General features: G+C 29.5%; 1 protein-coding gene across 1 annotated transcript in view; it reads right to left on the bottom strand.

Moving 5' to 3' along the window:
- Positions 1 to 13,333, bottom strand: part of LOC123295446 (lysine-specific demethylase lid-like) — a 110,665-nt gene extending 97,332 nt beyond the window's left edge. The window contains exon 1 of the mRNA XM_044876805.1: positions 13,139 to 13,333. Within this exon, the coding sequence (XP_044732740.1) occupies positions 13,139 to 13,252 (114 nt within the window). The 5' untranslated portion in view covers positions 13,253 to 13,333. The remainder of the gene's footprint in view (positions 1 to 13,138) is intronic.
- Positions 13,334 to 15,423: the final 2,090 nt, after the last annotated feature.

The following is a 15,423-nucleotide window of genomic DNA, read 5'->3' as shown; positions in this document are numbered from 1 at the left end:
TTTCAATAAACTTGTAATAATTTTGAGTGCAGACCAAAATAATTGAAAATATTATAAATGCGAATTTTGTCATGAAAATCGGTATATGGGTATTAAAAAATATTCTAAGCAACTTTTTCTAATAATTTTTTTCGATATCTTTAACCATCTCTGGCGCTAGGCAAAATTTTAAGAATTTGCCCTATTTGTTAATTTGTTGTAGGCTGAGTTTAAGGTTCAAATTTCGGTTAAATATCTTAAAAATTGTCATCCATCCTCCTGTATCACCACGCAAATTTTCAAATCGAGATTCCTACAAATTACGAAAGTGTGAGGGTGTCTTCATCTTAAATGCGACACACTGTATAATCCAAACGAATAACCGAAGAGCAAAGCGTCATGTAAGTCACAGATTCTGAGATTAATACTTTGTCCACGAAATAACTTCAATGACAAATTTTTATTGATGCCTATTTTATCTACCCAAGATTTTTCAACGAGTTCTGCGTTTCATAATAAAATGTAACACACATCAGTGCATTTAGTAACATAAATCATGTGGGGGTTTACTCACTCTATTAAGAGAATTTCTGCTGTTTTCATTCATCAACACCATAACCTCATCATAATATTGAAAATCTGTTCTGATGCAATTAAATCCAAGGTTGTTTTTTTTGTGAACAAAAAAAGCAATTCAAGTTCAAATTTAATGATATTTTAATTTTTTTGTTTGAATGCACATTGTTATAAATAAATACTTTACATTGAACATTTGAAATTGGTGGCTCTTAAACCACGTCAATTTTTCCACAGGTTTTTCTATTCCGGTTTATGGAACATATCCGAGTACAGCTGGAACGAACTTTTTTGTCGCTTGCGAGGTGTAACGACCTGGTGATTCTTATCGATCATCCTACGAGTTTTCTGAATTCTTGTGAATATTCATATTCAGATAAGAAACTTCTTTTGATTAAAAGCCATTGCATGTTTCAAGTACTAACTACTAGGTTATTATCAATTATTTCTGCTGAGAATGAAATTCCATTATGAGCTAGAAATTTTCTGTAAACTTGAAAAACTGACATACTATACGAAATGAAGCATTTGACCAACGAATCGACTCCTTATCAGTTGATTTTTATGGGAGCCGGTGGAAAATGTTTGCCTGAGTGTACTTAACAAAGCCATATTCATGCAAACTTATGCTTTTTCGATTTACTCCCATAGAGTGGGACAGAAGTACCCTATTTCCGAACACTACATTCTCTTTATTTCACATTTAAAAAATTGTATTCTATAGAATGTGCGATTCCCTGCATTTTTTGAATCATGACTTTTTTACCTAACCTCACGGTTTTTAAGATACAATTTGAACGAAAATTAGATTTTCGTCGGAAACTCGTTATTGACGAAAATAAAGATTATTTTGTGGTTCCGGTAAAAAATTTAATTCGAAAGCTATTAGATATTGTATTGGACCATTTTAAGTATTTTTTGATTCGTGATAATTTTCACCAAACCTCACCGTTTTGGATATATAAGCGTTTAAAAAAGATGAAGTACGAAATTTGGTCGAAAAGTCATTTTTGACGAAAATAAAAATTGTGTTCTGGTCAAAAATTTGAAATGAAAACAATATGGCTTTTTATTTTGAACATTTCAAAACACTTTACTTATTTTTTTTATCTCATCTCACCGTTTTCGAAATATAAACGTTTGTACATTTACCATCGGCTCCCATAAAAATCTACTGACGAGTAGTCGATTTCTTAGTTATGCTGTTTTCACGGTTTTATTTCCTCGATTAACACGATCCCTAGTAAGTATGAGAGCACGGTGCTATTATCAAATAAATTATTAAGTTTAGAATAAGATTTCACAACGAAATTGAAATCTTCTGTACTAATCCAGAACATAAACTTTCACTAATCCTCCCTCATTCCTTCAGTTCATTACAACGCGTAAGTTAAATGAACGTTGAAGCTTTTGTAACATTTTTTCTATAGAAAATCCAAGAAGAGACATTCGTAAGCCATTTCGTCGTCGATATAAGAGGCAATCAACCGATAAAGATTCGATTTAATTGAACAATGCTTACGTTCAGACAAGAAACGGCGTACGAATATATACATTTATATTATTTTTTTTTTTGTATACACTAATCATATACAATGCTTAAACTTTTTCTACATTCGCCATGTGTATATGTGTAAGAATTAAATGAAGCATAATCGACTTGAACTAATTGAGAATTTCTCAACCGTTAATAATCGATCATCTTCGTTGTGTGTGTAGTCATGTTAGGGACTATAAAATCGATGCCAGTGCTTCCAGTGAAAAATTTTGGCGATAAAGGACGCTGTTATGACTAATTTGCAGTTCTTTACATGTTAATGTTATAGAAAATATCAAATTAAAATTATTGAAAAACACTAATTAATTAAACTTAAAATGCATTAAAAATTGTGAAAATAAGAAATCAAATTGCACAAATATTATTTTTCAAATGTAAATTATAATAATTATTTATTTAAATTTGTGAGACAATAATATTAAATTTTCAATGTAAGTCATAAATGCAATCCATACAATTATATATGTATCTATACCCTCTATAATTAAAGTAGTGTATCGTTACCATGGAAATGCCTCCAGTAAAACTCACGCACTCATCGGGGTAGTTTGCGTCAAATCCGATAGTTCTGATTTTTTGCAGGCTTATTTATGACGTTGGCCTATAGAATAATCCAAATTTGTGACCACGAGCGTTTCCGATTGGGTCTACAGAGACATTTCTAGACTCATTATGTAGCAAATGTAGCCTACTTTAAAGATGCCTTGAAAAGGTATTATCAAAAGCTAGCCCTTTAAGACTGAAATCTGAAAAAGCCGAAATTTTCACAGGTTTTTCGATTTTTGACAAAGTTGCGTTCGACGCAAGGTGTCACAAACTTGGATTATTCATTGAACCAATATCATAAATAAGTCTGCAAAAAAATCAGAACTACCGGTTTTGAAGCAAGCTCTAATATGTATAAAGTTACTGGACTATCTTTTTATTGTTATTATTTATTTTATTTCATATTTTTATTCACTTTCTTCTCAGTTTTGTTTCTGAAACCAAATCTATTTGGTTTGACCCTGAAACCACTCATTCATGACAAAAATTTGCCGTGAATAAGTGTATCCCAGGCAAAATGTGGGTATTGAAATAGACCATACTAGAATAATATACTAATATAGTCCCATACAATATAACGCAATCGTGTAACAAGACACGGCGCGAAATTTCATTGTTTTTAAAATAAATTTGAATTTCTATATTCACAAAATGAATGTTTAGAATTTAAAGATTATATATGATGGAGTTTCAACTAATTTTGAAGAAAAGTTTGTTAATTAATGGATTGATTACATGATTTTAATTAAAAGAGGAGCATCACCCTTTTCAGAGGTTGTGTAACTTTATAAAATTATACAACGTAAATGATAAAAGCAAACACAAAAAAAAAAACTTCGATTAAGTATGAAATTACAAACGCACTTCAAGGGTTTCATATTATATTCTCAGTTTCACAAATTCTTAGAAATTTTTCTCTTGGGCGTATATCAATTTTAATAATAAGAAACAACAAATGAGTCAGGCTTTAATTGAAATTTTCACTTTTCGTTGAAAGTTGACATCATTTTTCCAAGTATTAGTAGAGCATATAACAATTACAATTCTTACAAAAAATAGCAGGATGTATCGTAAAAGTTGGAAAGGTTTTTTTTCTTTACTCAAACATTAATTTAAGTTCTTACACATTAATATACATTAATATAGGAAAAATGACATAAAAAATTGGAAAATGAATTTACATTTTAATCCTTTCAAAAGTTTCAAATTTCGCCCGTTTTTACGTATTGTTGTCTTCATAAGTTTCTATTAACATGTATAGCAGACAAAAAAGTCGAAAGCACAAAATACAAAAAAAAAAAAACATGGTTTTCATAATTTCGCCGATTGAACTAAAAAAATGGGGTGTTATAAGTTTGACCGCTAGGGATGAATCGATTTTGATTTTTTTGGTTTTGTTTGAAAGGTAATTTAATGGAGAGTGTTCTTAGCTGTTTCAAGTGCCAATTTAGGGTCCCGTACCCAAAAAACTAAAAATTGGCGATGGTCTTCCAAATCAGCTCACTTTGGAAAAAATTTTAAGGAAAAAGACAATTTAATGGAAAGTGTTCTCAGATATGTTTCAAATGCGAGTTTAGGGTTCCGTACACGCAAAATTTGTCGGGGGTTTTTTAAATTTTGTAAAAAGAATAATAAAATTTTCACTCAATTATGGACGATCTAATGGTCTAATAGAGATATTATTTCTCATGCGCAATATCTATCATTTTTTTCGAGGTTAGTTTTTAAACATTATCGTTTTAAAATCGTATTAATATAATCTTAATATATATATTTCTTGTGTGCGTGTGTATGTGACTGAACTCCTCCTAGACGGCTGGACCGATTTTGATGAAATTTTTTGTGTGAGTTCAAGGGGATTCGAGGATGGTTTAGATTTACAATTTGGTCCAGTACAACTGTTTTTGAGGGCTCCGTACCAAAAAAATGAAATTTCATTAAATGGTGGGAGCGCATATAAATCATATCACATTATGTATACTATGTGTACTATGTATTTTTAATAGTATTCAGGTATTGTCAATAGGCATTTATTAGAGCCATATGCGAGCGCAGCGAGCTCTACTATCAAAGGTCAGGCCAAAGGTCGAAGGTCAGGCCACTCCAATAAATAGGAGTTAAATTGGGGTTTAGCGGGATGGGTTTAGCGGACAGGCTAAACGTAGTATAGGTATTCATGAATTGGAGTTACGTTTTTACGGGACAACGTCCGTCGGGGCCGCTAGTATTTTATATTTTTTCCTCAAATTTTCAAAAGTTCTTTCTAAAGCATTGTTCCGAAAAATGTAATTATTATATGCTTGTTACTTAAACACCAAAAATAGCTAGCTATATCATAGATCAACTATTTCTCCTATACCTGTATAATTATTTTCTCTGAGCGTTTTTGTTAGTTTTGATAGTTAGTTTGAATTCATAAAAGTGTAATATTTTATAAAATCCGTTTTTCAAGAAAGTTTTTGATTGATAGATTCCCAGTATTCTAAGTCGATATATACCCTGTGTTTCATAAACGACAGAACTTACTAATATACTAAAGGCCTAAAAACTTCAGAACCCAACCAACTCCTCTATAGTCGATAAACTTAACATAACCAACTCGTAATTACAACAAACTCACGGCTTATAAAATTTTCGGTCTATTTTTTCCGATTTCCGTATTTTATCTTTATACTTTTGTTGAATTCTTATTATTTAAATTTTCTCCAGTTGCACTTAGTTTAAGTACGGATTCCTAAAAAGAGATTTCACATTATTATTTATTATTAAAGTCATTTTCATCTGTTCATCATCATCAAATCTTTATCCACATTTTCTACATACATTCAACCATCCATCCGTTGGTTGTGTTGTTAGCTATTCAGAAGTTTCTTCATCAAAGGTTTCAATCTTTTTATTCTTTCGTATTGTTTACAATTTATGTTATTTATATTAACGAGAATAAATGTAGTAAAAACAAAGGATTTCTGCTCTATATTATACTTTTTAATTAAAATGTTTGCAAAAAAAATTGTATTAAAAAATAAAAATAATAATTTACAAAAAAATAAAAAAAAACATCACACTGTCATACCTCTTACTAACAATAACATTGGGGCTGTAGTCCATTTAGGGAAAGAGTTTTTTTTTTTTTTTTTGTTTAAATTAAAAATGGTATTGCTTTTTTATATGAAACATGCCATTTCTAACCCCCGAACTAAAAAAAGGGATTTTATAAGTTCGACTACTATATGTGTGTGTCTGTCTGTCTGTGACATCGTAGCGCCTGAATGGATGAAGCAATTTTTTTGGATTCATTAGAAGGGAAATTTAACGGAGAGTGTTCTTAACTATGTTGCAAGTGCAAGCTTAGTTTCTGTACCCGAAAAAACTAGAAAATTGGCGATGATCTTCAAAATCGATTCAGTTTGGAAAAGGCAGTACATGTTATAAATAAACCTGGTTTAATTCATTTCGAAAAGTGAAATGGTAAAATAATTAAGTAATTTAAAACAATAATTCAAAAGAACAAAGTCAACTCAAATATTTCAATTTCAATTAAAAGATTTCCAAAAATTTGTCCCAAAAAATGATAACTCTCTAAGTATCCTTTGTATCTCATCTGATGTCCTTAACCATCACTTTGATATTGATTTAAGAAAGAGTTTTATAAGTTTTAAGTGTTAAATCTGTGCGTCTGTGTGTTTCTCAGTGGCATCGTAGCCCCTAAACGGTCTCGATTGAGAACATTTTAGTATCCAAAAATCGGTTTACAAGGAATAAATCGCATTTGTCGGAGTTTTTTTAAATTTTGTAAATTTCACTTATAGAGAAAAGTTTTGATAGTAAAAATAATGATATGAGGTTGTCGAATATGAAATACATCTTGACTTCAAAAATGCATCCTTCCTAAATTTTCTAGATCGTTGAAAAAATTCAAAAATGCAAAATTCAGACCTCCGTGACGTAGTTATGTACATTCATAAAGTTATAACAAAATTCATCATCAAAGTTGAAAATAAGATAACTTCAATCCTCAAATCTAAAATTGCCTTGATGCTCGAACTACCTTAAGAATGAACTAATTTGGTGTAAAAGCATTACTTTTTGATAATTTTATTCATAGAAATATTACACATTCAAATAAAAACAAATATACGCCAATTGACTGTCAATACAGTATGTTGATATTTGTGACGTAAGATTTGACATACATACATTTTTAGTTTATACATTGATATGAATAAATTTTAATGAAATTTGAATTTATGTTAAACTAATATCAACCAACGAACAAGAACATAAAAAATGAAAACTGAAAATATACCATTTTACTTTGTATAACTGTGTAACTGAAAATGATATTTTCATACTGAACATACAATCTTAATAGTACATAACAATAAAATTAAAAAATAAAGTTTCAACTGTTAGCAGAATTGTATGGAAGCCTGAATGGCTCACTGTCAATTTATGAGAAAGTGGCGCTAGAGCGTATTTTTTAAATGTATACTAACCACAAGTATAAAACCAACTTTTAAAAAGTCACTAGTTCATTTTCAACAAGTGACACTTGTCACTTGTGGCATTATGGAAACGAACCTTTTTGAAGATGTCAATCGGTGATGATTATTCTTTAATTAGACACAACCGAAACTGTCTGTAATTATTAATAATTGAATATCTGGATTTAATAATAATACATTATAATTTGTCTTTTGTAGTAAGTTAAAAATTTTCTTTAGTATTATTTAAAAAATATAATGCTTTAATTGTTGATGTTTTTCTTTTGCATCTGCACATTTCTAACTTCTAACCTTTACAAGTATTATTAAGTGTTTATTATGACGTTTAATTAGAAACCTGCACATGACAAAATACCGACACCTTCAAAGAGGTTCGTTTCCATAATGCCACAAATCACAAAGGCACTTGTTGAAAGTGAACTAGTGACTTTTTTTAAAAGTTGGTTTTATACTTGTGGGTAGTACACATTTAAAAAAATAAGCTAGTGTAGCGCCACTTTCTCATAAATTGACAGTGAGCCATTCAGGCTTCCGTAGAATTGAAGTTGAATAATTTAACATTTTAAATTGAATTCTATACTGAACTAAAAACTTGGTATATATATTGTTGGAATATTAAATCAACCTTATCATATTAGACAAGTTTGTGTGTAGATAAATGTTCAAGATAAAACTGAAAATGCATTAGTAGAATACGAAGATATATCTTGAGTTTACGACGAAAATCTACTGCCGCCTACATGTATACAGATGCAGAGAAATGTTGCTTGTGCTATCCGTTCTTATTTTTTTTAAAATTATAAATGAGGATGAACTGATGAAGTTTTTTTTTTATTTCGAACGTAATATCTTGTAGTCAGTAGCCTTCGTAAAAAAAAAAGTTTAAAAATAGATTGAAGAGATGATATTTTTTTTAATACTTTTTTCTATTGATTCGATTGCTTTGAAAATATTTTTTAATGACAGTTTAATGATATCCTTTCTTATTATTTTCAAAATTGTTTTAATTTTTTTGCATAGGAAGTTGTGACACACAAAAATTTGTAGTTCCAAAAATCTGGAGCGGGGTTACACTCAACTTTATTATATAAAACTGCAAACAATCATTGAAGTTTGCTCGTGTTGATATTAATTTATTGTTTTAAATAAGTTTGTTTAGTTAAATTTTTGATTGGATTAGTTGATATTTAATAGCAAAACTTTTCATTAATCCAAGATATAGGGCTCGATGTAGATATCAAAATTTTCTATAAAATCATTTCTAATCACTTTGACGTATTTGCAATAGAAACCGAGATATTTGCAATAAACAAATCTAATTTATAACTCAGTCGCATAATTTTTAAGTAAACGTAAAGAAGGGATTTTTTCCAGTCGACTGAGCTATAAATTAGATTTGTTTATTGCAAATATATCGGTTTATATTGCAAATGTGTCAATGGCGATTAGAAATGATTTTATATAAATTTTTTATATCTATTTTGTAGTTTTTTACCCTTATCTTTCCGTATGTTTTGGAGATATTTTCAAAAAAGTGATTTTGGAGGTAGTTTTTAATGCTTTTCTACCCCCTATAAAGAATTCAGTATTTTTTAACTATGTATACTTCAAATTGATGCCAAAACGAACATATATTCAAAAATGCAGGCTTCCTTGTTTTTGGGATTATCGATTTCAAACAAACAGACAAACAGGCATACAAAAAATCAAATCTTTTCTCTTTATAATTTTTTTATTTTAGATTACTTATAAACTACTTTCAATAATTGAGTAGTTGCATGTTTTTTATTTCTTTTCTTTTTTTTTCTCGAAAGTTTACTAAAACAAAACTTTTTTTAATTGATTTTTCATGTAATTTCACAATGGAAAAGGGTTTTCTAAACTGTAAATTTAAACGCCAGTGACGTCAACATATCGCTTTAGTAACGCCAACGCGTAGAGTAATGATAAAATAACTTGCAAGATGATAAATGGTTTAACTCTCGACTTGTTTTTCACTATTATAACAAAATTTTACCTGATGGGTCCCAACTTCAAGGGACATCAAGACGTTACAATCAATCATCAAGTCATTTTTTTTTATTCAAACTAATTTTTATAACTAATAAAAAAAATGGAATTATTAATTTAAAAAAAATCAATGCAATCTACTACATAATAGGGTACTTTCGGTAGTGAAAAATAAATTATGAAATTTGAAAAAAATTAAAATTTATGTAAAAATATACTTAAATATTCTGATTTCGAGTCATAAAAACACATTTTTCTTTTATAATATTAAAATTAAAAATCGTAATTTTTAAACTGTATATCACGTGCCCTAAAACGCGTGCAAGATATGATGTGATGTCATATCGGTATGAACCATAGATCATCAGGTAGTTCAGTGTAGACAGCTGGGTATAATATATCCATAGATAATAAGTATTTATATTTATTATAATTAGTTGTCTATGAATATATCTGTCAAACTTATTTGTGTTATTTCGTATAATGATACCGATATTACGTCACCAAATTGGATGCCCGCGTTTTTGACAGTTTAAAAAAGGTTTAAAATTTAATTTAAGTTTTTGGTAAGAAAGCATGTGTATTATTCCGAAATAAATTTTTGGTGGCTTTTTATTAGCAAAATCAACATTTTGAAGTACTTTTTCAAATTTAGTAGAATACCTTATTTTCAAAAATCTATAACTGATAATTTATTACGATTTTTCACAATTATATTGCGAATAAAGACGAATGAACATGGAGTAGGTATCACTTCTCCTTTTTCGACTTTATTTTTTCGACATTAAAAGTAAGAATGTATATTCAAAAAAAATATATATAAAAAATTTTTATAAGTACCTTCTAAAATTTCACAAAACTTATTATAATAAAAACATGTGCCATACATACTATTTAAAGGTACTTGAGCATGTTTTAAATATAAAACAATTGAAAATCCTTTGAGACAAGTACAACAAGGTACACGCAAAAAATTTAGTACAAAAAAAAATTAAACAAAAGTCATAGATGAAAATGTTTTTTCTGAAGAGTTTTTAAACCCAGTTAATACTCTCTACCGTACATAGTATCGTCTACGTTTAGGTATACGTCACTCCTCCACCCTACTCGCCCCATGATTGTTGGAATATAACTCGGTTGGTGTTCATTTACAAGATATTATTATTATGTAGGTAAATTAACATTTAAACAACCTATCTATAAAGTTGTAAGACTATTATACCATGCGTGTATCTACCATCTTGGGATATAAATATGTCTGTAGTATGACTGAATACATAATACATCCGTTTAGTAATGCATCTAAGCGAGAGGTATTATATACATGCATTGAATTATTTGGGAGACACTTGGAGGTGGGAGTTTTTTAGTTACATAGTTAATATTTGTATGCAACAAATCTCCCACTCTCTGCATGCATACAACAGCCTGTCGTATCGTATCTGTTTATCGTATCTGTAGTCTTACAATACATGAATAATACCGCTCGCTTAGATGCATTAGTAAACGGATGTATTCAGTCATACTACAGACATATGTATATCCCAAGATGGTAGTTACACACACGGTATATATTTAAGTACAGAGTGAAGAACTTAGGTCGACTTGTACTCCATTCAAATTTAATTTATCTTAGATAACAACGGTATTTGAAAAGTTTTAGTACGTAACACGTACGTAAGCGTATAGTTTTTTTTAATATTAAAACTTTCAGAATAGTTGTCGGTAAGTCAGGTTAATTTAATGATTGGAAGCAGAGTTTCTGAGATATCGCAATATTTGGATCGATTTTAGTCCGTATCTCAAAAACTATTCGACCAGTCGTCAAATGCACCCGATTTTTTTACTTTTTGGGTCAAAATTAACTTATATACTGACTTTTATCGAAATTGGAGATAAAAAAAATTTCTCGATTTTTTTGCAATTTTTTTAAGGGGTATCCCTTTGATAAAATCGAGAAAATCGTCAAAAAAATTTTTGTTTAGGAATTTGATGAAACTCGGTGAAGGGGGTAATTAAAAAAGTATAAAAATCAGTTTAATTTAATGATTGGACCTATAGAAAGTTACAATGTTAGCGAGTATCATGGGCCAAACTTCACTTTCAAAAAAGTTAGAGTTCCCCTCCAAAAAATTAAAATCCATAAAATTGTCAACAAAAGGATGGATAAGTGAGGGCTGTAACGTGATAGTCTAACGGGGAAATTGTCCTGCAAAGCGGGCGGGTATTTGCTAGTAATACATATATTTTAAAATTAATTCGAGGTAACTCAGGCATACTATGATATTAAAACAAGTTCAAAAATATAACGCCTGTTGTCATCTTTTCTAAATTGTATATACAAAAAACGTGGGTACAAAATTAGTGGACAATAAATAATATTTCTTAATTATCTGATTTCATGAAAACAATTAAAAATAATTCGAGATTTTAAATTAATTTTGATATTTAATTAAAGTTTACAGAAAATTCTTAAAACTAATTATTTAAAAGATTGTTTGCACGATTTTCTTATTCTATTTTATCCAAAAACATCGGAAGTTTGTTTAAGTAATACAGTCAAACCTGGGTAAGTGAGAACTGGATAAGTGAGAAAACTCTATAAGTGAGAATAATACCCAGGACCCGTAATTTTAAGCTCGCAAAACCTTTATTAGCGAGAAACAGAAACCTTTGTAAGAGAGAGAGTCGTTTTTCCCTCATAAACCTCCGTAAGTGAGACTGCTACTTATCTATACCTCTGTAAGCGACAGTCGAGCTTTATTTATTTATATTATTTAGGAGGAAAACATTCGTACTTGCTGTGACTTATTATTGCTGCGTACCTCTATAAGAGAGAAACGCTACCCATGTACCTGCATTAGCAAGAAACTTGAGTTAGTGAGAAACCTCTATAAGTGAGAATGAGATTGTGCTCCCTTGAACTCTCGCTTATCCAGGTTTGACTGTGCATGAAAATATTCTACAAAATTTGAATCACCCAATTACAACGCAATAATCCTTCACTCGACTATGACATTCTTTCAAAAATATTTAAAATATTGTTTCATAAAATGTTCCTTTATCCCTTTTTTGTGTATATATAATACAGAAAATATCATTTAAATATAAATGCATAAGGATAAACAAGGATTTTATAAATATTCCCTACATATAATATACGGTGTCATCCAATAACTTTTCTACTTTACGGCTAGCAAAAAAAATACTGGTTTTAGACTTAGAGTCCGGCTAAATGAAGGAAACCAACTTTGTTTTTAATGCACGGGCATCAAAGTTTATTTTTGAAAATATTCAGAAGTACCCAAATATGAACTAAATTTCTAATTGAACAAAGAGGAAGATAAAGATTACTGACGTCATTGTCCTATATCACCGTAGAGATACATATAAAATACTAATAAAACTTTGCTTTGCTAAAAGGAGATGGGCAACAATCTTTGAATGCTTATAACTTTAACGTTTTTTAATCAATTTTAATTTCACTTTCAAATTTTGTCATGGTATAAAGTCTAGTTTTAAATTTTTATGCTTAATATGACAAATTTGACATCAGACAACTACCGTATTTTCTCCGGGGAATATTGGTTTTACTAACGTCTAACGTCGTCTTTTTATCTTTTCATATTTTGTTAAGAAATGAGACAAAAAATGCATCGATACCTATTTTAAATTTCGCTATTAAACCGATAAATTGATTATCTCTAAAACGATCATTTGGGAGGCTCTTAGTTTTTCTAAATTCCAAATTTGAAAAAGTTTGTAACATGAGTAACTTTCTATCGCGATTTATCGCAAACTTAATCTCTTTTCTAACGATCATTACAACTGTTAGATATAAGATTTTATTCCCTTTTATGGATGACATTGTATACATATGACATCAAAAAAAAAAAAAGAAAATGATATACCTACAGAAAATATAAATAATTTATGTAAAAAAAATTCTATATTCAAAACTTACCTTCGCTGTAAACATAATCCCATGATGAAATGCCTCCTCTGAATGTAATGGTATTCTTGAATCAAATTCATCGTTTTGTACCAGATTATATTGTTTTTTTGATGGCATTTTCATATTGTTCGCACTGTGTTTTTTATAACAATTTTTTTATTTGTTTATTTTTTTACCAAAAAAAAAAAAACACTAGATTTCTGTTTGTTTTATTTAGGAATGGAAATAAAAAATTGTTCTTTAAATTAAAACAAAAATTGAAAATGATTGAATGCTGTCGTTTGTTTATTTTTAATTAGGAAATTGGAGTAATTTTTTTGTTGTCATTTCCTATTTAAAAAAGTAATTTTTTTTATTAGTAATTTGTTCAGAGATAAAATTCAAGCGTTATTAAAGAATAAGATATTTGTAAAAGAATTTTTAATTAAATGATAATGGAGGTGTAGGTTAATGAATTAGCCAAGAGCAAGACTCATGCAAACGGTTAAACTGATCTCTACCCTAAAAAAATAATACTAAGGTATAGATTCTACCTGACCTACATCAAAAGCATTGATCCCCAATGCTGATTGGATTCGTTTGTCCATCATTGTCCACCCAAAATTTTCGATTGTCCACCCACTAATGGAAAGTTATGATACAATTAAACATTTTTACATCAGCACCGCCCTCCGATGCAAATTTTTACAAAATGCAGATGTCATTCGATTAAAAAAGATTTGTCCACGTTTGTCCACCCAAAAGTTTTGTTTCACCACTCTTCAATTTTAAACTATCGCTCGTATTCATTCCAATAAAAAAAAAACTGTCAATAATGTTACAAAAGTATAACATCAGATTTTTGGAGGTCATGATGTCAATATTCCTCAAAATTTGAAATTAAAGGCTAGACAAATAAAAATTTTAGACAAACGTGTACAAACCTTTAACTAACGAATGGAATTTGCGCTTTGTGAAAATTCCCATTTGGGGGTGCTGAAGTAAATGAAGTAAAAAGGGTAGACAAAAAGAATTTAGGCTGGAAAAACGTGGGAAAATCATTTTTAAACGAATGACATCAGTTAGAGGAATCCGCAGTTGGGGGTGCTATTTTCACGGAGCTGAAACATTATTCACGGAATATTTGAATCATTAATACTACAATTCATCTTGAGTCTCCTCAATTTTTACCTATCTTCGAACCTGATGATGTAATTTACAATTTTCTTTCAAGCTAAATTTCGAAAACAATTTACATATTAACTACCCACAATTCGCATTCCTTCTTGTAAAGTGGGTAATCGAATAAATTTTTGACACCTGAGATATCTTCAAATAAGTTTTATTGAGAGCTCCCTCCATTCAAGTTTTATTCAAAAAGCCAAAGTAAACCCATTCACCAAATTCTCATTTGTAATTTTTACGTACATTCAATATAATGATACCTATAATCTGACAAGGTTTTTCAATTGGTTGCTGATAAACTATTCATGATAAACTTATTCCCAGGTTGAAGAGATCTAGTTCTGCATTCTCATTATAACACATAAAAAAAAATTGAATTCTATAACCTTAGAGCATACCTTTTTTTTCTTTACCACGTCTTACTTAATGATAATCTACTAACACTCAATATAATGTGATAACGGTTCAACACCAATTTGTGAAAACCCTTGTCAAATATGTCTCACAAACTCTCATTAAAAGTTGAAAAGCCAAATATTATTCTAGAGCAGAAGAGTAAAGGATAAAATATGTTAGAAATGGTTGTAATGTTACAGAATGTTTCATAAAGAAATGGAATAATTCTTTGAGTGATTTTACCACGCGTTACTGGCCGGAAAAAAATTAATATTAAACTAATTTATTCAGAACTTTTGTACAATTGCTAGGAAAATTTGAGACGTCTGCTGGATTTAGAAAATAATTTATCTAATACCAAAACCGCAGTCAATCATAAAACCCGAAATTTTCCAAATTATAAAATTTTCCTTTTGGTAATTGGTAAGTAGCCTGGTAGTCTTAATTGGAATTACAGAAGAAATGGTCCACCTTCTATTTCATTTAGTACGAATTTTTATCGCAAGTTGGCGGGATTTATCTAATTTGAAATTAAATATTTTGATTGGCCTTTACAAATGGCGAGTAAAAGTATTGCCACCTGGTAGTCTAAATTGGAACTACTGAAAACTTCCCATTTCCTGTTTCAATTAGTACGAATTATTATCACCAGTTGGGGTGTTGAAATTCCCAGTTATCAATAGTTATATAATATCTGAAATTTACAGCTGCAATGCGATATTCTTCAAAACAGT

Source organism: Chrysoperla carnea, chromosome 3 (assembly GCF_905475395.1).
Source record: "Chrysoperla carnea chromosome 3, inChrCarn1.1, whole genome shotgun sequence".
NCBI classification, from domain to species: Eukaryota; Metazoa; Arthropoda; class Insecta; order Neuroptera; family Chrysopidae; genus Chrysoperla; species Chrysoperla carnea.
Note: the sequence above shows the minus strand (reverse complement) of the source record. Positions and strands in the feature narration are given on the sequence as shown.